The sequence below is a fragment of the Anas acuta genome, chromosome 30, assembly GCF_963932015.1.
Source record: "Anas acuta chromosome 30, bAnaAcu1.1, whole genome shotgun sequence".
In the NCBI taxonomy this organism is placed as follows: Eukaryota; Metazoa; Chordata; class Aves; order Anseriformes; family Anatidae; genus Anas; species Anas acuta.
In genome coordinates, this window is record NC_089008.1 from 728,143 (window position 1) to 751,361 (window position 23,219).

Genomic DNA, 23,219 nt, shown 5'->3' on the forward strand with positions numbered 1-23,219 from the left:
TTTTGCCCTTCTCAGGTAACAGTTCTGGAAAAAAACAGGGAAAAAAATAAAAAATTGTTTCTGGATCTCTCTTTTTCATTTGGTGTACTGGCAACTCTGCAAGGCCTTTTTTTTTTACTGTTTCTGGTATGTAAAACAACATTATTTCTTCTCCAGAAGAAACTAGAAGAAGAAGAAGCTCGTTTCAGGGTGTTTAGCTCCAGCTTTTCTACTGCCAAGTGTGTACTAACACGATGTATGTGCCAATCTCAGTCAGTGGAATTTCCCCCCATTCTCATACAAGAGGATTTTGTGATCCTAGTTTTACTCAAATACAAGATCTGTGTGTAAGCATGCCTCTTATCCTGTCGTCACCTCTATACAGCTCCAGTGATTAAGGCAAAGGCTTGTAATCTCCTTACATTCCTCTTTGAAGCTACAGGCCATTTTCTGGGAAGTGTCTCTATGAGTGTTAAATTTACTGAATGCTGGCCTCTCTTTCAGTGTGCCATAGATGGGACATAGAAGGGACATAGGAGATCTGGGATGGAAGAAGGTGGAGGGAGCCTGGTCAAAGAACCTTCCTAGGGACCTTCAGAGTTGAGATCAAGGCATAGAAGGGAAATAATAAATGCACAAGGTCAACAAATGGAAAGTTTCAAATTACAAACCTTCTTGCCTTTTACGACTTAACTAATTACTTTATTGTTGCAGTTGATGTCACCCTTGATGCTGACACGGCTCATCCGAGGCTGCAAGTATCAGAAGATGGGAAGAGTGTGATTGACACTGGTGCAATCAGAAGGGTGCCCAGCAAGAAGGAGAGATTTGATTCCCACACTTTTGTGTTGGCAAAGGAAGCTTATGCATCTGGGAGACTCTACTGGGAAGTGGATGTTGGAAAGAGGAGAAACTGGATCTTGGGTGTTGCCCAGGAGATTGTGACACGCAAAGGAAAAGTTGTACTGTCTCCTCAGAATGGCTTCTGGGCCATAGGGGTGGCAGATGGGCAAGACTATTGGGCTTACACAGATCCTTGGACCCGTTTGACTGTGAGTGGTAGACCACGAAAGATTGGGATCTTCCTGGATATCTCAGCCAAGAAGCTGTTATTTTACAATGTCCGCCAGAAAAACGCTTTGTATATTTTTTCCTTTCATAATGACTGCAGCCAGGAAGTGAAGCTCTTTCCTTTCTTCTCAACAGGTTCCGCTGCAACAACGGTTGACACTGAGCCTCTACAAATAGCCCAGGGGTTTGATGATGATGAAAAGTGAAGGGACAAAGTGAGAATGTACAGCTAATGTATGGCTGAAATCCAGGGCCATAGGTCTGACTACACTGTATTTAACCCCATGCTTTTTGCCACCAAATTAAAACCTACAAGCCAATTCATAAAAGATGGTTTCACCACTACTTCCTATGCCTTCTCTGATCCACTTCTGTAGGAAGACCTGGATTTCATGTCACTGAAATACTTATATATATTTGTGCAAAAGTGGTCTACTGTTCTAGAGTGGGGGAGCATTCTGATTAACTGAATCAAACTTTCCTAAAAATACTTCTGTTTCTAGATGGTCACCTGTCATGGCCGATCCTTCTATGTCATTCACAAGTATACTCTGCTTCCTGAAGGTCTCTTGCCTGACTTGTTACCAGTGTTTCTTGAGAGGCTGTGCGAAACACAGTCCTACCCTCCTTGTTTTGGGATGTAGTCTTGTGCTGGGAAAAAATATGAAATGAAATAAGAAAGAGTGATTTTTCCTGTGATGCTGAGTGCTCTGCTGTTGTTCTTTCTTTCTTCTTCTTACCGATAATGTGCTGATCTAGAGTGATTCAAAGCCGTTCCTGCCCAGATTGTTACGATCCCATACAGCAACAATCTTCTGGAAATCCCTTGCAGCTAGTTAACTGATGCTTTTTGATGCAGGAAGAACTCTTACTAGTGTATTTGGGTCTGGGATCTCTAGTAAGAGTGGTCTCCTAGGGAAATTATTTGGATTTTCACTTGTCCCAATTCTTTCAGCTACCCTTCCCAGCCTGCTGCAATCCATGGGAGGTACTGAAGATATTGCAGGAGAGTCAAGAAAAGATTATTGTTTCATAGTGAACTCTGAAGGGCAGTTGAAATGACCTATCAACAGTAACACCGATGTTGCAGCAGCCAGGCTGAGGCAGCAACCCAAACTGAGGGCACACGGCCTCTCTGGGCTCAAGTGGGCACACAGGTGGATCCCCTGAGGCGTGAAGTGTCAGTCCAGACTGGAGACTGCGCAGAGCTCCAGAATCTGGAGGCCTCCCTGGTCCCTGAGGGAAGAGGGGGCCCTGGAGCATCTTCCCTATGAAGAAAGGCTGAGAGACCTGGGCTTCTTCAGCCTGGAGAAAAGAAGACAGAGATGGCATCTCATCAATGTGTATAAATACCCAAGGTGTGGGGGACAGAGGGATTTGGACAATCTCTTTTCAGTGGTTTGTGGGGACAGAACAAGGGTTAATGGCCACAAAATGCAGCAGTGGAAGTTCCACACCAACATGCAGAAGAACTTCTTCTCAGTGAGAGTGTCAGAGTACTGGAACAGGCTGTCCAAGGAGGTTGTGGACTCTCCTTCTCTGGGCAGGCTGCCCAGGTAGGTTGTGGACTCTCCTCCTCTGGGCAGGCTTCCCAGGTAGGCCCATCTGGATGCCTACCTGGGCAGCCTGTTCTAAGGAACCTGCTTTGTCAGGGGGGTTGTACCCAATGATCTCTTAAAGTCCCTTCCAACCCCTATAATTCTGTGATTCTGTGATTTCTTAGAGAAATCACCCGACTAAGCTCAAATTTTCTTGGAGGCACCTGGTAGAAAGTTTTGCCAAGTTAAGAAAGTTGATTGCTAAAGGGAGTTTGGCCATAGCCAAACCAGCATCGTGATTTTCCACTCTCTGTTCTCACAATCATGATATGCCTACTCTTTCACTAAGTAAAGATCTTTCATTGTTCACCATGGAAAGTACTGAAGACACACTGGAAGGATATCACAGGAGTGCCAGACAGCTATGATCATAGCCCAGATATGATATATTTTTTTCTGTTTCAAATGCAAAGTCATTATCACAGAATCAAAGTCATTATCACATTATCAAAGTCACAGAATCACAAAATCGCAGAATCAGAGTTGTAGGGGTTGGAAGGGACCTCAGGTGATCATCGGGCTAGTGATGGGGAGGGGATATCATTAGGACAGCTGACCTAAACTGACCAAGGGGATATTCCATGCCATATGATGTCACACTCATCAATAAAAGGTGGGAAAGGGGAAGCAGTGGGGGGCTGTCAGTGTGGAAGTGTCTATTCTCCCGAAAAGCTACTATGTGTATTGAGGCCTTACTGCCTTACTTCTCAGGATGTGGTTGAACATTGCTCATTGGTGGGAAGTAGAGAGGAACTGCTGTTCTCTCTCTGTGCTCCCGTGAGGTCTTTTTCTTTTTTCTTTTTTTTTTTTTTTATCTCTCTCCCTTTTCCCTTTAATTAAATCATCTTTATCTCAAATCTTGAGCTCTTTGTGTTGTATTTTCTACCCCTTCCTATTTGAGAAGTGGCAGTGAGAGAGTGTCTGTGGTGGAACACAGCTGCCTACCCACATAAAACCACCACAAGTCCAAACATTGTTCAGGGGAATTTGCAAAGTATAAATAACCTTACTTTTTTAGTTAACAAGGTCAGAATTCATGCATGAAAATCAAGATAGCCAAACTTTCCACGTCAATGAGTTTGCTCTCAAGCTCTCCTGTCCTTCCTGCCATTTCTAGATTCATGTATTTAATCCTTTTCTCTCATCAAGAGACAATGAATAGATCCGCAAGAACACTGACAATTTACAATACCTGTACAAATTCTCCCTTGCACAGTTTTCAGAAGAGCTTCTGGCAGAAGGAGAATGTCTTTCCCTTCCTTCTCTGTTGGGAATTCCTCCTGCTAGGACACCATCTCCTGGCAAGTCTACCATTAGCCCAAGAGGCACTTCACACAGTCAGATGTCAGGATGCTGAGAATCCTTTTGATCACCCCTAGCTCTTGGCAGATAGTCATGGGAAAGCGACCAGAAATCACTTACCTCACAAAACCTTTCAAACCCCACCATTCTCATGACATTGAAAACCAAGCCTGGTTTTTGGTCATTTTTATGAAAGTTAAATTATACTCAGGGTCAAAGAAGCAAAGACACACATTGGAAGCAAGGAAGCAATGGCAGGCAAGGAACTGAAGATATCTGGAAGGACGATGCTGGGAAGCACTAGATTAAGAGTTCTGGTTAAAATCTCATAAATAGAAACCAGTGTCAAGAAAAGCTATGTTTATTGGAAAGTATTTGCAAGTAAGAGAAAAACAATTTTATTTTAGATTAATGGCAGTTGCAACTTGTGGTATTTTTGGCAGATGCGATGTTACAGCTCAGGGAATCATAGAAACATAGAACCATAGACTGGCTTGGGTTGGAAGGGATCTTAAAGATCATCTGTTTACAAATCCTGCACCAAGGACAGAGATGACACCCACTAGATCAGGTTGTCCAGGGTCCCACCTAACTTGACCTTGAACCATCATCATGCAAAGATACGGTTCTGGGCAATCTGCTTTAGGTGCACCTGCTTGAGCAGTGGGATTTGATCAGATGACCTCCAGAGATGTACATGCCAATATTTACCTTTCTGTGATCTGTCATTTCTGTGGCAAAAACCTGTAGAATCTTCAAAGCCAAATACTGGACACAGATTCCATTACAGGTAACAGGATTAAGTGAAAAATTGTTCACCTGCATCCACCTGCCCTGACATGATACGGACATCTCTCACAAAGCCCCATCCAAGCATGACTTGAACTTTTCCAGGGATGACATACCCATAACTTCACTGGGCAACCTCTTCCAATGTCTTACCGTCTAAATCTAATTCCCTCCAAACATCTAAATTAAATCTCCTTTTTTTTTTTTTTTAGTTGAAAACCATTCCCCTTTGTCCTATATCTATCTGCTCATGTACAAATTGCTCTCTCTCTCACTCTCTCTCTCTTATTTTATTTTATTTTATTTTATTTTATTTTATTTTATTTTATTTTATTTTATTATTTTATTTTATTTTATTTTATTTATTTTATTTTATTTTTTTAATTTTACTTTTTTTTTATGTTTCCTTGAAGTCCTGACAGGCTGCAACAAGGTCTCCCAAGAGCCTTCTATTCTTCAGGCTGAAGAGGTGCTCCAGCCCTCTGATCATCTTCACAACCCCACTGTTCACCCTCTCTAAGAGATCCAAATCTTTCTGGTGCTGGGGGCCCCAGACCTAGATGAAGTACTGCAAGTAGGGCCTTACAAAGGCAGAGCAGATGGTGACGATCACCTCCCTTAACTCGCAAGCTACTCCTCTGTTGATGTAGGCCAGGATGCCATTTGCCTACTGGGCTGCAAGCACACACTGCTGGCTCATGCTGAGCTTTTTGTCCACCAGAACCCCCAAGTCCTTCTCTTCAGGGCTGCTCTCAATGTGTTCTGCTCCCAGTCTGTCCTCATGTCTTGGATTGCCCTGACCCAGGTGCAGCACCTTGCACTTGGACTTGTTGAACCTCACTAGGTTCGCACAGACCCTCTTCTCCAGTTTGTCTGGATCCCTTTCGATGGCATCCCTTCCTTCTGATGTATCAGCTGCACTACTCAGCTTGGTGTCATCTGCAAACTTACTGAGAGTGTGCTCAATCCCACTGTCTACGTCACTGATAGATATTAAGATATACCAGTCCCAAGACAGATCCAAGAGGGACACAAGACATCACCAACCTCCACCTTGACATAGAGTCATTGACCAAAACTGTATGGATCCCTCCCTCCCTCCCTCCCTCTCTTCCTTCCTTCCTTCATCCAATTCATTATCCACCAAGAGTTTCACCCTTCAAATCCGTATCTCTCCAATTTAGAGATCAGTATGTTATGAGGAACCATGTCAAAGGCCTTACAGATATATAGACTGATGGCATTGGTCCGTCTTCCTTTGTCAGCTGATGCTGTCACTCCATCGGAGAAGGCCACAAGAGCCTTCTTGGTGAAGCCATGCTGGCTGTCTCAGATCACCTCCTTGTCTTACATGTGCCTTGACATTGCTTCCAGGAAAAAATCTGTTCCATGATCTCCCCAGGCATGGAGGTGGGGCTCACTGTATTGCAGTTCCCTGGGTGCTCCTATCTGACCTTTATAAAAATAGGAGTGATGTTTCTCTCCCACTCACCAGGGATTCACCTGATTGCCATGACTTTTCACATATGATGGAGGATGGCTTGTCAACTACGTCGTGGCCTGGACGCTTGGCCACCTTGTTCAGGGATGAATGTAATCTACCCTTCAGAAAGCCACAGCCCCTCAGAGCTTGACACCCCCCAAAAGTAATGCAGCCTCCCAGGTAGCGCTCCAGGGGGAACACATTGCCACCCAGGTGTCAGGCTAGAAGGTATGCCCAACTCTCACACCAGCTCAGGACAGCACGAGCAAGCAAAACTGTGGGAGGGATGTCCAGGTGGAGGCACTCCTCCACCTAGTGACAGAACTCAGGGAATGGCTGAAGAGGCTGAGGAGTACCAGGGAGTCCAAGAGAGAGACAGGCTACTGGAGCCACTTCCTACCTTCCCCGAGACAGGCCCAGCAGGCAGAAGGAAAACACACGTTGCAGGACTGTATCATCTCTCCACCTGGCTGAAAGCACTGAACTAGAGGATAAGGGCCAGTGGCAACAAGTCCCTGCATGGTGTGGCAGGTTGGTACCCCTCAGGGACTTCCCCACCTTCCCAGGTGCCTGCGCACAATAGGTATGAAGCTTTGCAGGTTGATCTGGACAATACTGAGGAACATGGTACATCTGGCTTGGAGGTGACACTGAGGTCATATCAAGCTGCACCCTGCATTAAATCACCTCCCGCCAAGAAAAAAAAAAAAAAAAGATAGGTTGTTGTCGTGTGAGACTCCCTTCTGAAGGGAACTGCAAGACCAATATACAGACCAGACCCAGTGGTCCTGATTACAAGTATGAAGAGAAAGCTCCCTACCCTCATTCAGCCCTCTGACTGTTAACAATTGCTGATTTTTCAGGCAGGCAGCGATGAAGCTCCAAGAAGAAGTCTGAGGGCAATCAAAAGAGACTTCAAGGCCCTGGGACAACTGATTAAGGGATCGTGACCGAGATATCCTGGGGGTGTTATAACAATGTTTATGGGATGGTTTGCTAGCAAGGTGCATCTGTCTGCCATCGATGGAGAGCCATGCAGCAGCAAAGACACAAGGGACATTGACAATTCAGAAATCACAAAAGTGCCCGGGAATTGTCAGGCAGGAATTAGGGCTTCTGCCTCCAAAAATGTGGCAGGATCTCTAGCCCAGCTGAAGTGTGTCTACATCAATGCACTCAGGCAAAAACAGGAGGAGCTGGAAGACATTGTGCAACAGGAGGGCTATGTCAAAGTTAGTATCACCAAAATGTGGTGGGACAGCTTGCTGGAATGGAACACTGTAACAGATGGCTACAAACACTTCAGGAGGGATAGATTTGGAAGGAGAGTCAGTAGGGTGGCCTTGTATATTTGTGAGTGTTTAGACTGTCTTGAGATTAATAATGGCAATGACAGAGGTGAGTGTTTATGGATAAGAATTAGGGGGAAGGCCAGTGAGGCAGATGTCCTGGTGGGCGTCTGTTGTAGATCATCGAAGCTGGCCAAAGAGGCAGACAAAATATTCTACAGACAGATGTGAGAAGCCTCAAAATTGGTAGCCCCTGTTCTCATGGGGACTTCAACTTACCATATGTCTGCTGGAAGTGCAACACTGTGGAGAGAAACTAGTCTAGGGGGTTTCTAGACTGTGTGGACACAGCTGGTGAGTAAGACAGTGAGGGATGGTATCCCCCTGGACCTTTTACTCATAAATTGGGAAGGACTTGTGGGTAATGTGAAGATTGGAGGTCAGGAAGGCTGGAAACTCTCCAGGAGAGAAATCCCCACATACCAAAAGATGAGCTGGAACTGAAGACTGACTTGGCTGAAAAGATAACTGTGCACAGAGGCCAGGAAGGAAAAAGAAGGTTTATGACCATTGGAAGAAGGGGAGTTCCACTCGGGAAGACTATAAAGATGCAGTGAATGTGGTGAGATTGCCTAAACTAGGAAAATAAAAATAATATACACATTTTAAGGAAAATGTACAGCATTGAAGAGTCTTTCAGAGTTGCGTGTAATTGCATTACCTGAGCGTTCTCCAGGCTTCCAACCTTAGATGCTATCGCACTGGGGGAACCTGGTGTGCTGATTCTAAGGAACAGTATGGAGCATAGAGCAGAGTGGAGACACTGCGGCTAGGCTTGTGACAAGAGGGAGACTCAGTTGTTCTTGTGCACACCAAGATTGATAAGCTGCACTTTTGCTACCCTGAGCCAAAAACCTGTCATGTTTTTGACAAAAAGTTGTACTCTAGTGTACTTTTGCTCATTATAATATCATTATAGTACCAAAACACACCTCCATCCCACAAACTACCCACATCCATGTTGCAACCACCCCTTACTGAGCATGCGCTCTGAATTTCTCGTAGCCTATATCTTTAAATGTGGAGGGGAAAATTTTTCACCAATCATACCTTAAGATATGCTTGACGAAAGTCACTCAAGCTCCACCTAAAAGATAGAAAATAATATAAGTTGGCCTGAGAGAGAGAGGATATTAAGGAATATACCATTGTCAAGGGAGATACCTACATGAGGGAATACATGTATACAATCACGAGGACCTCCTGACTTCTGAGATCAGGTGATGGGCTAAGATTCTCTTCCCCCTCCGACTGGGATGCCTTTGGGTGAGATGTGAACACTTGGTTTTACTGTGTGTCTCTGCAGAATCTTAGAAATCTCTAGAGTCTTTGTGCCTTTTAAAGTGTTAATTTCCAGGCTGTGCTCCTGTGTATTTCATGCATGCTAGCTTGCTTTTGCAGACAGTAAATTATCACCAAGAACCCAAAGTACCCGTTGTCCTGGTGTCAGTTAGGACAGAGTTAATTTTCTTCCTAGTAGCTGGTAGAATGCTATGTTTTGGTTTAGGATGAGAAGAGTGCTGATAACACCCCGATGTTCTAATTGTTTCAGAGCAGTGCTTACACCAAGCCAAGGACATTTCAGCTTCTCACTTGGTCCTGCCAGTGGGCAGGCTGGGGGTGCAGCAGGGGCTGGGAGGGGACAGACCCAGGACAGGTGACTCAAACTAGCCAAAGGGGTATTCCATACGATCTGACGTCAGCTAGCTGGGGAAGGAGGGCCGAACGGCTCGGTGATAGGCTGGGCATCGGTCAGCGGGTGGTGAGCAAGAGCATTGTGCATCACTTGTTTTGTATACGTTATTGTTAGTAGTACTATTATGATTATTGTTATTATTATTATTGTTATTATTATTTTCCTGTCTTAATAAACTGTCTTTATCTCAACTCACAGGCTTCAGTTTCCTGTTTCTCTCCCCCATCCCAGAGAGGGAAAGGCGAAGGTGAGAGAATGGCTGTGTGGTGTTTAGCTGCCGACTGGGTTAAACCACAACACCTGTGTACCTATTGCTGTAATAAATTGCACTTAATTGCATTGTACCTGGCCATGATAGTTCTCATTAAGCACGACTAGAGCAAGGGTGGTTACATGTTTTTGGTGAATCCGCGACCGTGGTAGTTCAGTGCTCTGAATCTGATCAGACCCATGTTGGTTAATGTGTTATTGGTGAATCTGTGACCATGAAAGTTCAGTACCCTGAATCCTACTGGACACGTAACGATAAATTGGCTACACCTCTTAACGTGACAGTGAGGCTGTGCAGAAACTAAATGAGATGGGCCAAAGCCCAACCAGAGCTCAGTCTGGCTACTGACTTTCAAGACAATGAAGTTTGTTTTAATATATACTTAAAGAAGAAAAATAGGAGTAAGGAGAATCATAAAATCATAGAACCAAAGAATTATAGAATGGTTTGGGTTGGAAGGAACTTTAAAGATCATTTCATTCCAGCCCCCCTAACATGGGCAGGGACACCTATCACTAAACCAGGTTGCTCAAAACCTCATCCAAGCTGGATGCAATCTTTCTGCAGGTTGAACAACTCCAGCTCTCTCAGCCTGTCTTCACAGGAGAGGTGCTCCAGCCCCTTGATCATCTCTATGGACCTCCTCTGGACTTGTTCTAATACTTCTGTGTCTTTCTTGTGCTGGGGGCCCCAGAGGTAAACACACTGCTCCACGTGGGGTCTCACAAGAGCAGAGCAGAGGAGGAGAATCCCCTGCCTTGACTTACTGGCTATGCTTCTTTTGATGCAGCCCAAAATACAGTTGGTTTTCTGGGCCGCAAGTGCACATTGCGAGCTCATACCAAGGTTCTCATAACTCAACACCACCAGGTCCTTCTCATCATGGCTACCTATTCTCCACCCAGCCTGTATCGTTGTACTTAGGATTGCCCCAGACCAGATACAATACCTTGCACTCGGCCTTGTTGAACTTCATGTTGCTCAGTTGTTCTTCCTCTGTACTCCAATGTTGCAACCCCATGGAAGAAGGCCACCAGATTTGTCAGGTACAATCTGCCTGTAGTGAATCCATGTTTGATGTCACCAGTCATGTCCTTGTTTTCCGTGTGCCTTAGCATAGTTTCCAAGAGTATCTATTACATGATCTCGCCAGGCACAGAGGTGAGAATGAAAGGCCTGCAGTTCCCTGGGTCTTGGTTTTGTTGAGACAATTCCCTCTAGTGCTATCACTAGTTACCTGTGAGAAGAGTCCGACCCCCATCTCTCCACACTTCCTTTCAGGGAGTTATAGAAAGCAATTAGATTTCCCCCAAGCCTCCTCTTCTCCAGACTAAACACCCCCAGTTCCCTCATTTCCCTCACAGGACTTGCATTCCAGGCCCTTCACCAGCTTCATATGCCTTCTCTGGACACATTCCAACGCCTCTATTTCCTTCTTGTACTGAGGGGATACCATGGGGGACAGCATCAAATGCTTTGCACAGATCCAGGTGGATGATGTCAGTTGTTCCTCCTCTATCCACCAGTGTTGTAACACCGAGGTAGAAGGACACCAGATTTGTCAGGTACGATCTGCCCTTTTGAAGCCACGTTGGATGTCACCAGTCACCTCCTTGTTTTCTGTGTGCCTTAGAATAGTTTCCAGGAGTATCTACTGCATGATCTTGCCAGGCACAGAGGTGAGACTGAAAGACTTGCAGATCCCTGGGTCTTGGCAGTGTTTTCCCTCTTCCAGTCAGCGTGTACTTCACTGGACTGCCACAACATATCAGATATGATGGACAGTGGCTTAGCAACTCCATCTGCCAGTTCCCTCAGGGTTCATTTATGCATCTCCTTAAGTGCTATGGACTTGTGTACCTTTGGGTTCCTTAGATACTCTAGAACCCGATCTCCTACACTGGGCTGTTGAAGAATCTCCAACCATTACCAAAGAAAAGATTAAAGAATCAAAATCCTTTACTGGACTGGGGAGTGGGGAAGGGGGCGGGAGGAGAGGAATGGGTCAATGTAGTGACAAGAGAGAAGAAAAAGGCTGAAGTAGTTAATGCCTTCTTTGCCTCAGTCCTTAGCAGCAAGGTCAGTTGTTCTCCATGTACTCAGCCCCCTGACCTGGTAGACAGGGGCACAGAGCAGAATGAAGCCCTCATAATCCATGAGGAACTGGTTAGTGATCTGCTACTCCACTTAGATGTATGCTAATCTATGGGGCCAGGTGTGATCCACCTGAGGGTGCTGAGGGAGCTGGTGGAAGTGTTCACTGAGCCACTTTCCATCATTTATCAGCAGCCCTGGTTATCAGGGTAGATCTCAGTTGACTGGCACCTAGAAAATGTGACACTCATCTACAAGAAGGGCAGGAGGGATGATCCGGGAAACTGCAGGCCTGTCGGTCTGCCCTCGGTGCTGGGAAAGCTCATGGGGCAGATTATCTTGAGTGTCATCATGCAGGGCAACCAGGCAATCAGGCCTAGTCAGCATGGGTTTTCCAAAGGCAGCTCCTGCTTGAGGAACTAGATCTCCTTTTATGACAAGGTTATATGCTCAGTTGATGAGGGAAAGGCTGTGGATGTGGTCTACCTAGACTTCAGTAAGGCTCTTGAAACCATTTCCCGCAGCATGCTCCTGGAGGAGCTGCATGCTCTTGGATTGGTGTACACTTTCATTGGGTTAAAATCTGGCTGGGTGGCCAGACCCAAAGAGTCGTGGTGAATGGAGTTCCATTTCAGCTGGAGGCCAGTCACTAGTGGTACCACCAGGGCTCAGTACTGGGGCCAGTTCTCTTCAATATTTTTATTAGTGATCTGGGTGAGGGGATCAAAACACCCTCAGTAAGATTGCAGATGACACCTGGTTAGGCGCGATTGTTGTTCTCCTCAAGGGTAGGAGGACTCTGCAGAGGTATCTGGATAGGTTGGACCAATGGGTTGAGGTCAACTGTAAGAAGTTAATCAAGGCTAAGCACTGGGTCCTGCACTCGAGGCAAAACAAACTCCTGCAACTCTACAGGCTGGGGGGGACAATGGCTTGAAAGTCTGCCTGGAGGAAATGGACCTGGGGGTATTGCTAGATAGCCATGTGAATATGAGCCAGCAGTGTGATCAGGATACCTAGAATGCCAAGAGCATCCTGGCTTGTATCTGACATAGTTTGTCCAGCAGGAGTAGGAAAGTGATATCCCTCTGTACTCAACTCTGGTGGGGCCGCACCTCAAATACCGTATAGTATATAGAATACTGAATACTACTCACACAGTGTTGGAGCGTATCCAAAGAAGTGTAGTGAAGCTGGAGAAGGGTCTTGAAAACAGGTCTCATGAGAAGCAGCCGAGGGAGCTGAGGTTATTAAGCTTGGAGAAAAGAAGGCTCAGGGGAGAACTTAATGTAGGTAATTTACAATTACCTTACAGGAGTGTGTATCAAGGTGGAGATCGGGATTTTCTCTCAAGCACCAAGTGATAAGTCTGGGGGAAATGGCCTCAAATTTTTCCAGGGAAGGTTTAGGTCAGATATTAGGAGAAATTTCTTTACTGAAAGGGCAGTGAAGCATTGAAATAGTCTGCCCAGGGAAGTGGTTGAATCACCATCCCTCTGGGTCTTCAATAAACATAGAACTTGGTACTTCTGAACTTGAAGATGGGACCTTTGGGACCAAAGTCCACGGTAAGCAAAGATGCATCCTGGTTTGCATTAAAAGTAGCATGGACAGCAGATCAAGGGACATGTCCCTCTCTTATCTGCCCTTGTGAGGCCTGACTTGGAGTACTACATCCAGGTGGGGGTGGAAGAGAGAACTTGAAAAAGATGGTTGATGAAGGCAAATAAAGGAGAAAACACACCATTTGAATGCCATGACACTTAATTTGTGTATCTTGTCTTGTATCCAGAGGCAACAGAATAAACTTCAGTTTGCAAACTTGCCATCTGAGCTATATTCAGGGAATCTTCACAAAAGTAGTATTTTGGAAGAAATCTTGCCACGGATTCCACTCACATGTGATGAAAATAGAGAGAGATCATTATATTCCCTGTGACAAGATGAAATGCTAGGCATTTTTGTGATTCCTATCCTCCTGAGCTCTAATATTTGCATTTTCTCTTTTTGTTGGACTGCAAAAAACAGGAATTCAGCCCCTCTTACTACAGCTGTAGTCTTTTCAGTATGATAGGTGTGAGGTCCTTGTCTAATACCACCTTTCATTTCTTTGCAAAATGAGTTTCCAATAATTTTTTAATAACCACAAGTTTACCAACTGTTAAGTGTGGTTTCTTACTAACTCTTAGGAAAGAAGACAGAAGAATGCCTGATGGCTGAGAATAGGTTGAGTCAAGAAGAAGTGAAGAATTTATGTGATCATAAGTTTATAAGTATCCACCAACATCTCAAAACATAATCTCATAGTCCTCTTTCGGTGTTGAAGACTCAGATCAAGGCAGTTGCCAGCAGTTTGACATCCCTCAGAGAAAACCTTGGCCATGGGTTTGAAATGCAAGACGTTCTAATAGGCAAGGAGCAAATGAACAGAGACTAGATGAATCAGACCGGATACCACCTAGAAACACAAATTGGAAGAAATTAACAAACAAGCAAGACAATCTCACCTAAAACTAGACAATTCTGCAGGCACATTTAGATGAACTTCCTATGGCTACTAGCACTCTACGCCTCATAAAACTACACAGACACAGCAGTGCTTCTCCCTCAGCAGGCATCCACGTGCCTCTCTTCCATCAGCCTGTGAAAGGCCTGAAAAAGAAGCTGCCTGCAAATCCTGTCCTGTGAAATAGCAAGTAATCAGAACCCTTTTACTATTATCCTGCTACTTGCCTCATGCACAGCGGACAAGTGCAGGAAGTGCTCCTATAAGATATGGATGACACCTAGGAATGTAGATGTAGTGGGACTCCAAGTAGAGTTCTTGAGACCAGGTCTGCCTATATTACTAGGCACGGCTTCCAATATCAATGGAACAAACCATGGGTTTATTCCCTTCTCTCTAGCTTGTTTGTGTATGTTTTGGTGACTCTCCAATCAAAATAAATAAACCATCCTGTGGATAGCCATCCTGTGTGTGTGTGTATCTCAGTCCCTCAGTATCCTAGAATCTCCTTGATGATTATGTTTCTAACAACAACTTCAGAATGAACACCAACACTCACTTAGTTCTCAACAACTACTCCATACCAAGAATTGCTGAAAACTCTGGAGGTACTGTTAACACTTGCTAATGATCTTATCTTGTAAGAATATTCCTACTTGTCTAAAGGGCTAAAGGGCTTGAACAGAAAATTCTCCTGGGCTGAGAAAGGAGAAAGGGGTGTGGGAGGCTGTGGGAGGAGAAGCAAGACAGGTTGGTATGAGGCTGCCAAAGGTCCTAGTCTTCGCTAGGATAGTTCTCCTTCTTCCTAATAATTTCTATGGTGCTGTGTTTTGGATTTAGGATAAGATTAATGTTCATAACACTCTGATGTTTTAAATGATGCAAAGCAGTGCTCACACTAAGTTGAGGATTTTTCTGCTTTTCTGTTGCGCTGCCTGTGAGGAGGATGAGGGTGCACAAGAAGCTGGGAATGGAGACAACAAGGACAGCTGACCCAAACTAAGGAAAGGGATATTCCACAACATCAAGCTGAACAATCTAATCTGGAGAGAGTTGCCCAAGGGGGCTGCAGTTGCTCAGGGACTGGCTGCTAGTGAACAATTACACTGTGCATCACTTGTTTTTCATCATTCTTTTATTTCTATTAAACGCCATTTCAGCTCATGAGTTTTGCTTTTCTATTTCCAGATTCTCTCCCTTGTCCCATGTCAGGGAGGGACTGGGCAAATGGCTGTCTGTTGCTTAGCTGCCTGACAGACTAATCCACAACACAAGTTAATATTTCATAAAATTACCATCAAAAGTCCAGGAAAAGCAATCTAAGAAACCCTGGTAAGTGTTATAAGTGACTTTTGTACTTTAAATAGTTTTTTGAGAGGAGATATGATATGGCAATAAATACCAGAGGATTTCAGATAGGGCTATCAAACATTACAAGTGGCAACTCTTGTCAGTTTCAAAAGAGGACAATCTTCTATTATTTAGAGAAGACATCTAGAACACAGCTGCTGCAATGTTACATGTGGAAATCACTGCTTGCGTAGGCAAGTCAAAGCTTCTTAGACCTGATTCACAAATTATTCTGAATCTAAAAGGTCCCTTTCACCACGGAATGTTCTACGATGTTCCGTAAAGGGAACAATAGAAAAAGGCAGATATGGCCTTATCTGGCCAACAGAGGCATCCCTAACAATGCACAGTAAAGAGGTTTCTTTTCAAAAAGTAATTTGTCTCTACGGTGATATCAGAGTGACTGTGCTCTTAGTGACTGGTCTTCTTTGGGTAGGAGCCGTTCATATGTTATGAACGGCTATAACATGTTATCTTGACATATATATGTCAAGATAACTCCAAGCACGTCATGTATGTCCTACAACCTTTCTTCCTCATATTACCTGCAGGCATTCCTTAAAGAGAGTCATAACACTAAGTCTTAATGAAGGGTGAGATTTTCAAGGGTGATAAAAACTCTTCTGCCAGTCAGGTGCCAAAGTGTCAACATTTTTCTAGAGCCTTCTTCCCTGTAACAGTATAAAGTCCAAGAGCACTGAAGGCTGCCCGTAACTGTGCTGTCACACTGCAAGTGAAAGCCAGTCAGGTCAGGAGTGACACAGATGAGATGAGGATTTTCTGAAGGTACGTTATAGCATTTTTGTATATATCCACGGTTATTCTTTAAGAATGTATCACTCTGTTGTACTGTTTCCAGGAAAAAAAATCCCTGAAAATGCAGATTGTGCTATGTTACGTTTGCTCTTCATTCTTGGCTATCAGAAAATAAATTAATGATTTGATATTGGGAAGAACTTCTTTACTGAAAGGGTTCTTAGGCTTTGGAATAGACTGCCCAGGGAAGTGGTTGAGTCATCATCCCTGGAGGTCCTTAAAAGACGTTTATATTTAGAGCTTAGTGAAAAGAAAGATGGTCAGAAGTACACACACACTTGTTATCATAGGTTGTTTGTCTGTGACAAAAAGTAAGCCAAGGCATGGCAAGGCATGAATGTAAAATCAATGAGGGGAACTATTCTTTCCTCTGTTTCTCATAGGGGATTTCTCCCTCCAAGAGTCAGTTCACCTTGTAGAAAAGTTTCACTTGCTCGGGGTGGGTACTCCTGTTGCAGAAGAAGACACTGCTTGAAACTATGTTTCCACAAAGTTATTTTCAAGTCTATTTTTCACTGTTTGTGGGAGTTTCTGTTGCTTTCAGAAATACTGAGATGGGAAGTATCTTACCTCTGCGGTGCTCTTTCCTGTCATGGTTACTTTGGGCATTAATTGTCCTGAGGAGGACTTAGGTCTCTGGGCCTGGGACTTAAAGTATCTCCATGAGGAGAACATGTTTCTCAGGGTGTCCTTCCTGAGACGGTGTGCAGAGGTTTACATGCTTGAGCAAGCAGAGCCACTAATTCACCTGCAGGGGTGCAGCTCATACCTCTGCCATGGGGGTCTGGCATCTTTCGGGAGGCCCTTGGTTACTGGAGACCTCCTCAGCAGCCTGGCAGGTCTGACTCAGTGATCCATGAGACCTGGACTATGAAGGCTCCTCTTCAGGGTGCCTCTTCCTCTCTTCAATAAAAGTACACTTGTGAGCTGAAGCCCTGTTTCCTATGTGATTGCTCCTATGATTACATTGTACATTTTCATCACTTGTTCTTTACATTAAAGAAGTTTCTGAAATTGCATTCTCTGGGACTGTGCTGTTGTCTGGGACTGGCTTTCTTTCAAATTTCCCTTCAGATCTGATGCTGTAACTAGGTGGAGTTCTGTGCTGCCTTTTCTGTCTGGAAAATCAATGTTATGAAATATAAGTGGTGTATTTTAGGAAATATCTTACAGAAGCAAGAGTTCCTACTTCCCCTGCAGGTTGCACAAAGCACATATCAGGAAATCAGAGTTCAGACATGACAAAGAGAAGGTTCTACTGAGATGGCTCGATACCAGTCGCCTACATAGAGACACATACATTCAATTTCACAAACACATCCTTGGAGTTTTATTCTATTCCCTTAGGAACTGAATACGGGGGTGGCGTCTAAGGGATGAGACTAGTGTCATCCTTATACAAGACAGAGCCTGTTCCAGCCAGCTAAAGGTGATGGAAACTGAAGGCCATGGAGAGGAAACACAATGGACAGTTCTAGGAGAAGAGCTTATTTTATAATCAGCTAAATATAAAATCAGAAGAGAACAGCTTCCATCAGAACAGAGACATGTCTTTGAGCACAGGTTATTGTTGTTTCTTCACAGAAACAAAAGTGGCAGCAAACAGAAGGAGCACACTTGAATCAATGCAGGAGGTTGTTTGGAGAGACTCTTTTCTGTGAAGATATTGAAAAAGATGGAGAAGGAACTAGGTAAGCAGAGGAATCCCCAAGAAGGCCTTCAACTCCCTGAACACAAAACCTGGTCCACTGGGAAACCATCTTGTGAACTTTTCCTCGGTGTGTTCTCAAAGGAAGGAGCAGCATGAGCCCTCTGAAACCTTCCCAGCATGGGCTGCTGCACTTAGGCTCTGGGGCACTTCACAGAGCATCAAGGCCCTGAGAGCATAATTGGAGCTCCATGGTAGGACATATTGGTCCAAACCCAAGACATTGCTATTACGCCCATGTTTCACAGGACCCTAGGGTTCTTGGGATGCTGACATGACCTGTTCTTCCCCAAAAGCTGTGCAAATACATTCTTGTCCTTCCTTCAGGGAAAGTCTTGGCTAAATGTTATCTTTCCTATCTTTTCCTATGAACCTTATGTTAAGAACATGAGACCAAGATACCACGTGTCCAAGAGCTAAGGAAAAAATTTCAGTCGCCAGGTAAGTACAGAGTATCCCACTCATCTTGACCGCGGTCATCCTTGGGAACATCTTGGGTGGGGTGGATCACTGTGGAGAGAAGCGAGCACCTGTGCAATCGACTTCTCTGAGCAAGTTATCCACAGAAGCCCTTCCAATCCACAGCAGAGGGCTTTGCCTTTGGGAAGAGACAGATTTCATGCTATGGGCACACTTTGCTGCTGTCAGGCACATGCTACTCCAGCACAGTGTACTGCTGTGGTGGGGAGTGGAAAGTTTTCAAAGACAGAGCTCAGAGGAAGATGCTGGCAGGGGTAACAGGTCATTGTAAGATTTTCCCCTCCATTGTTGTAAGATAAGGAGGACTGCTTCAACCCTTTGTGGGACTTCCCTCATACAAATGGTGCAAGTCAAAGGGGTCCTCCTTTGAATTTTTATCGGGGTATTGAGCCACAGATGAGAGCCAAGTCCTTCTGGATAAGGCAGGGAACTAACCAAAGTAATGATTTCCTTAGAATCAGAGAGATGTGAGAGTCGAGCTCAGCTGTGACATCAACCATTTCATTCAGCTGATTATCAAATCAGAAGAGATCAGATTCCATCAGGACAGAAACTGGACATGCCTTTGAGCACAGGTTACTGTTGAGAACGCCTCTGTCTCAAAGTGCTTGGATAACACACAGATCAAACTTGGACCATTCTCAGAGTTGGTCAAACGTTTCTTGGGGAAAAGCCTCTTGCATAGAGGAGAGCAAAAGCTAAGTAAAAGGATGGGCGTTCATTACCTGCCCATGGCTCATACTGTTGCTCCGGCTGAAAAAAGGAAACATATGACAACCACACATGCACAGGTTACTGTTGAGAACGCCTCTGTCTCAAAGAGCTTGTTCTAGGAAGGGGAAGCGTTCAGGTGGCACACAAAGAAGCGTGTGCTTAAAAACACCCAGATTGCACTTCCCCCAGGTTTTGGGGCAGTGGTATAGTGTTGCTGGTGGTTTCATTGGTGGCAGAAGGCTTTGGAGCAGGAGCGATAGGGAGGGAAGGGGATGTGGCGGGAAGTCTGAAAAGTGGTGGCAGGAGGTGGAGAGGCTGGATCAGCAAGCAGCCCTGCGTGATTTGGTGAGGTGTAAGGATTGGGCTGGTGACAATGATCCCTGCCAGAGTCAGAGGGATGCTAGGGGTAGTTGGAAGGGGCGTGACCCAAGACCTCCCTCAGAGGCATCTGCTGTGCCACATTGAGGTGGACAGTCCCAGAAGGCACTGCCTTCTAACTCATGGGTCTTGACGTGACTTGTTTTCTTCTTCTCTGGTGTGCACAGTGACTGTGCAGAGGAGCTCTGAGCAATAGAAGGTGAGTCTTTCTAATTGCCCACAAGGATTCCCCGAGGGGATACAGGCCTCAGAGGTGGGGAGTGACAACAGCAGCACCAGCAATGGCAGCTGCCCCTGAACCTGCACCATGATCGAGTGAGCCAGTGTGCCAGGATCAGAGTTCCAACTGGTGTTCCCTACCTTTGGATTTGTCGTAGAAATGCCTGGTGGCCACTAGAGAAACAAGGGATATTTTTAACACCAAACTCTCTAGCAGGCGCTACCTCTGCAGCTCCTCAGAAGGCAGTCCCGGTGAGAAGGATGAAGACTCCCCATGCAGGTGAGGACGTGGCTTCATGCACGCTGTCTGGAGGCAAAGGGAAGCGCAGAGGCTGGGAGCAGTGCACTTGTCTTGGGATGAATGAGAAGGGCACTGCTGGGTCCCTTCCTCTGCTTCCCGGGGTCCCATCCTACCCTGAAATCCCCAGTGCTGCTTCACGGATCCTACTTCACTGCTGGGAAGGTCTCCAGCAAGGTCGGCTTTCATAGATTTGGAATCTTCGGAAGGGCTTCTCCAGAGGTTTGCACATCTCTGACCACACTTTGGGAGAGGTGGTGTCTCCCCTGTGCAATGCAGACAGTTCTAGCTCGGTGGGCACACAGGGCTCGCGCATCCTCCGCCTCCGCCTGCTCTCTTTGTGCACTTGCTGCTCCTTCTGGGATGGCAGCTGGTGTGGCACACTGCCAGAGAGGAGGAACCTGTGGAGGTCTGTCATGCTAAAGGCCCACTCCAGCACTGTGCAACCATTGCTCTTGAAGAAAGCACAGAAAGCCTTCTCCATCGCCTGTCCTGAGCACAAAGCAGTGCCCGCTCTGCCTTCAGCTTTACCTGTGCACATGTCAGGAATGGTCATGCCCTTGGAGAGAACCCATCAGAAGGAGGAGGGGGAGGGTTCTGATTAACCCTCGGGGTGGACCACCATGCGAGGGAAACACCAATGGCAAGGAAGAGCTCTAGCTTTTGAAGGCATATAGGAGATGAGACAAGAGGGTCGGACGTCTCTGCACATCGGCAGAAGCTGCCAGACGGTGAGTGAAGTAGTTGCTAGCCTTAGCAGAGATGCCTGCTGACCTTTGCCGTGTTCTTGTCTGGAACTTTTGCCTTCCCCCACACGGTCCCTACCAAAGTCCTGGATCAAGCACACATCTTTGACATCGTCCATGTCCTGTGCTAGCTCAGTGTACGGCTGCGATTGGTAGTGGAAGGCTTTTGCACGATGAGCTTGTATGAAGATGCTGGGCAGTTGGCATGTCACTCCTCTTGTTCCTTTTCACTCAGACAGCAAAGGAGGAATCTCTCTCCTTGGCGTGAGGGTCCTATCAAATAGCCAGGTCAAGTCTGCGTGTGAGATTCAATCACTGCACCGGCAAGGGAGTGGACTCTTCCATTGTAAACCATCTTTCAGGTAGGAGCTGCCCAAATGCTCTGCTTTCCTATACAGTCAGGGGAAGACTCAGCTTGGTTGTGTTTTAACCCTGGCTGGCAGCTAAACACCACAGAGACCCACAGAGGTGCAAGGATTGGGCTGGTGACAATGATCCCTGCCAGAGTCAGAGGGATGCTAGGTGTAGTTGGAAGGGGCGTGACCCAAGACCTCCCTCAGAGGCATCTGCTGTGCCACATTGAGGTGGACAGTCCCAGAAGGCACTGCCTTCTAACTCATGGGTCTTGATGTGACTTGTTTTCTTCTCTGGTGTGCTCGGTGACTGTGCAGAGGAGCTCTGAGCAATAGAGGGTGAGTCTTTCTAATTGCCCACAAGGATTCCCTGAGGGGATACAGGCCTTGGAGGTGGCGAGTGACAACAGCTGCACCAGCAATGGCAGCTGCCCCTGAACCTGCACCATGATCGAGTGAGCCAGTGTGCCGGGGTCAGAGTTCCAACTGGTGTTCCTGTTGCCTTCTGGGGAGACCTAGTTGAGGAACGGCATGGCGACCAACCCCAGGCCGCTCAGTCCATCAGCTCACAGACACCAATGTGGTGGATGGCAATGACGTTTATTGTCGAGTCACATGGTGTTATATAGCCTAGGCCCACAGCGTCACTTCTGCTTGCTTACATCACAGAGCACGCACTACTGTCCATCAAGGGAGGGGCTCCATCTTTCCGTACAGCATGACATCTTCCAGCCGCCAGACCCTAACTACCCACATTTCCCCCCTCCCTATGCACAACCAAATTAGCTAATATATAACAATCTAACAAACAATTCTGATAACAATCTTAAGAGGTAGACATCATAACTTAAATAAAAAACATAAGGCACAATAATAACCAGGAGAAAACTAGGAGGTAACCAGTAATAATGGGGTGTAACTTGGGATAACTTGGGATAACCCTGAGTAAATACACTCTTAAAGTAGTTGTTTGTGTTCTACCAACATAATGTTAACTTTCTCTAACCGACTTTTAACAAACGACACAAGCTTATTTAGTATACAAGGTCCAAAGATAAGATCACACAAAGGAATCGCAACCCCCCCCCCCCCCCCCCCCCCCCCCATGGAGGCCGCTTCTCTGTTGTCTGGATACTGCCAGTGTGGAACTTTCAGGCTTAGACAGGACGCTCGCCGACTTACTGGCTTCTCTTGTCACCGGGGTATACGGATTACAGTAGCGTCCAATTATCCGTTCCTGTGAACAGAAACTCACAGTTTTCATTATTTTTATTCTGAAGGTCCGGTTTGATGGACTTAAGCGGACACCATTTGACCCTGCCATCTTTTTTGACTGCAGCATACCCTCGCCCTGTCAGAACTAATTTCCAGCCTTGTTCCCATTCCTTCAGCTTGTTTCTAACTATAACTGACGGGCCTTCTTCTAGCGCTCGAGTGGCCCAATGTTTTTGGACAGGGCTATTCACCTCCTCTCCCCTGGGGAACTGATTTAGTGCTAACAAAGCGGTCGCTAGCAAGCGTGCTTGGTCTCCTGAGGGAACAGTGGTGGTAAAACCTTCTGGTTTTGCTAATACCTCCAACTTAGATTTCAGAGTTTGATTCGCTCGTTCAACTATGGCTTGTCCTGTACTATTATACGGGATGCCATATATTAGAGTAATACCCCATTTCTGAGCTAATGCCTGTGCTGATTTGGACACAAAATTCGAACTATTATCCATTTTGATCTGATTAGGGACGCCAAGCCACACCATGGCTGTCAGCCAATGTAGGATGGTTGCTTTGGAGTCGTCCTTAAGGTGTTGTGTGGCTACGATCACTCTGCTATATGTGTCTACAGTTACCACTAGCCACGCTCGAGGTCTCAGCAACTGACAGAGCGTAAAATCCGTCTGCCACACCTCAGAGGCTTTGAGACCTCTGGGGTTGACTCCACTGGACCATAATGGTGCTTTTTGACAGTGGGGATACATAGCTACTATGTATTTCGCGTCGGTGGTTGAAATCCCACATCTCTTA

At 45.7% G+C, this 23,219-nt stretch overlaps 2 protein-coding genes and 1 long non-coding RNA gene across 31 annotated transcripts in view; 1 reads left to right on the forward strand and 2 right to left on the reverse strand.

The window, feature by feature from the left end:
* Positions 1-1,448, forward strand: part of LOC137846086 (uncharacterized) — a 31,106-nt gene extending 29,658 nt beyond the window's left edge. For both annotated transcript variants that reach the window (XM_068663755.1, XM_068663756.1), the window contains one exon: positions 694-1,448. In XM_068663755.1, coding sequence (XP_068519856.1) covers positions 694-1,256 — 563 coding nt within the window. In that variant the 3' untranslated portion in view covers positions 1,257-1,448. The remainder of the gene's footprint in view (positions 1-693) is intronic.
* Positions 1-23,219, reverse strand: part of LOC137846083 (uncharacterized) — a 229,167-nt gene that overhangs the window by 64,831 nt on the left and 141,117 nt on the right. The gene's annotated exons all lie outside the window — the stretch shown is intronic.
* LOC137846133 (uncharacterized) lies at positions 1,413-3,080 on the reverse strand. Its single transcript, XR_011090398.1, has 3 exons — positions 2,982-3,080; positions 1,674-1,827; positions 1,413-1,549 (listed from the first exon to the last, which is right to left on the reverse strand). It is a non-coding gene; the product is annotated as an uncharacterized lncRNA (long non-coding RNA).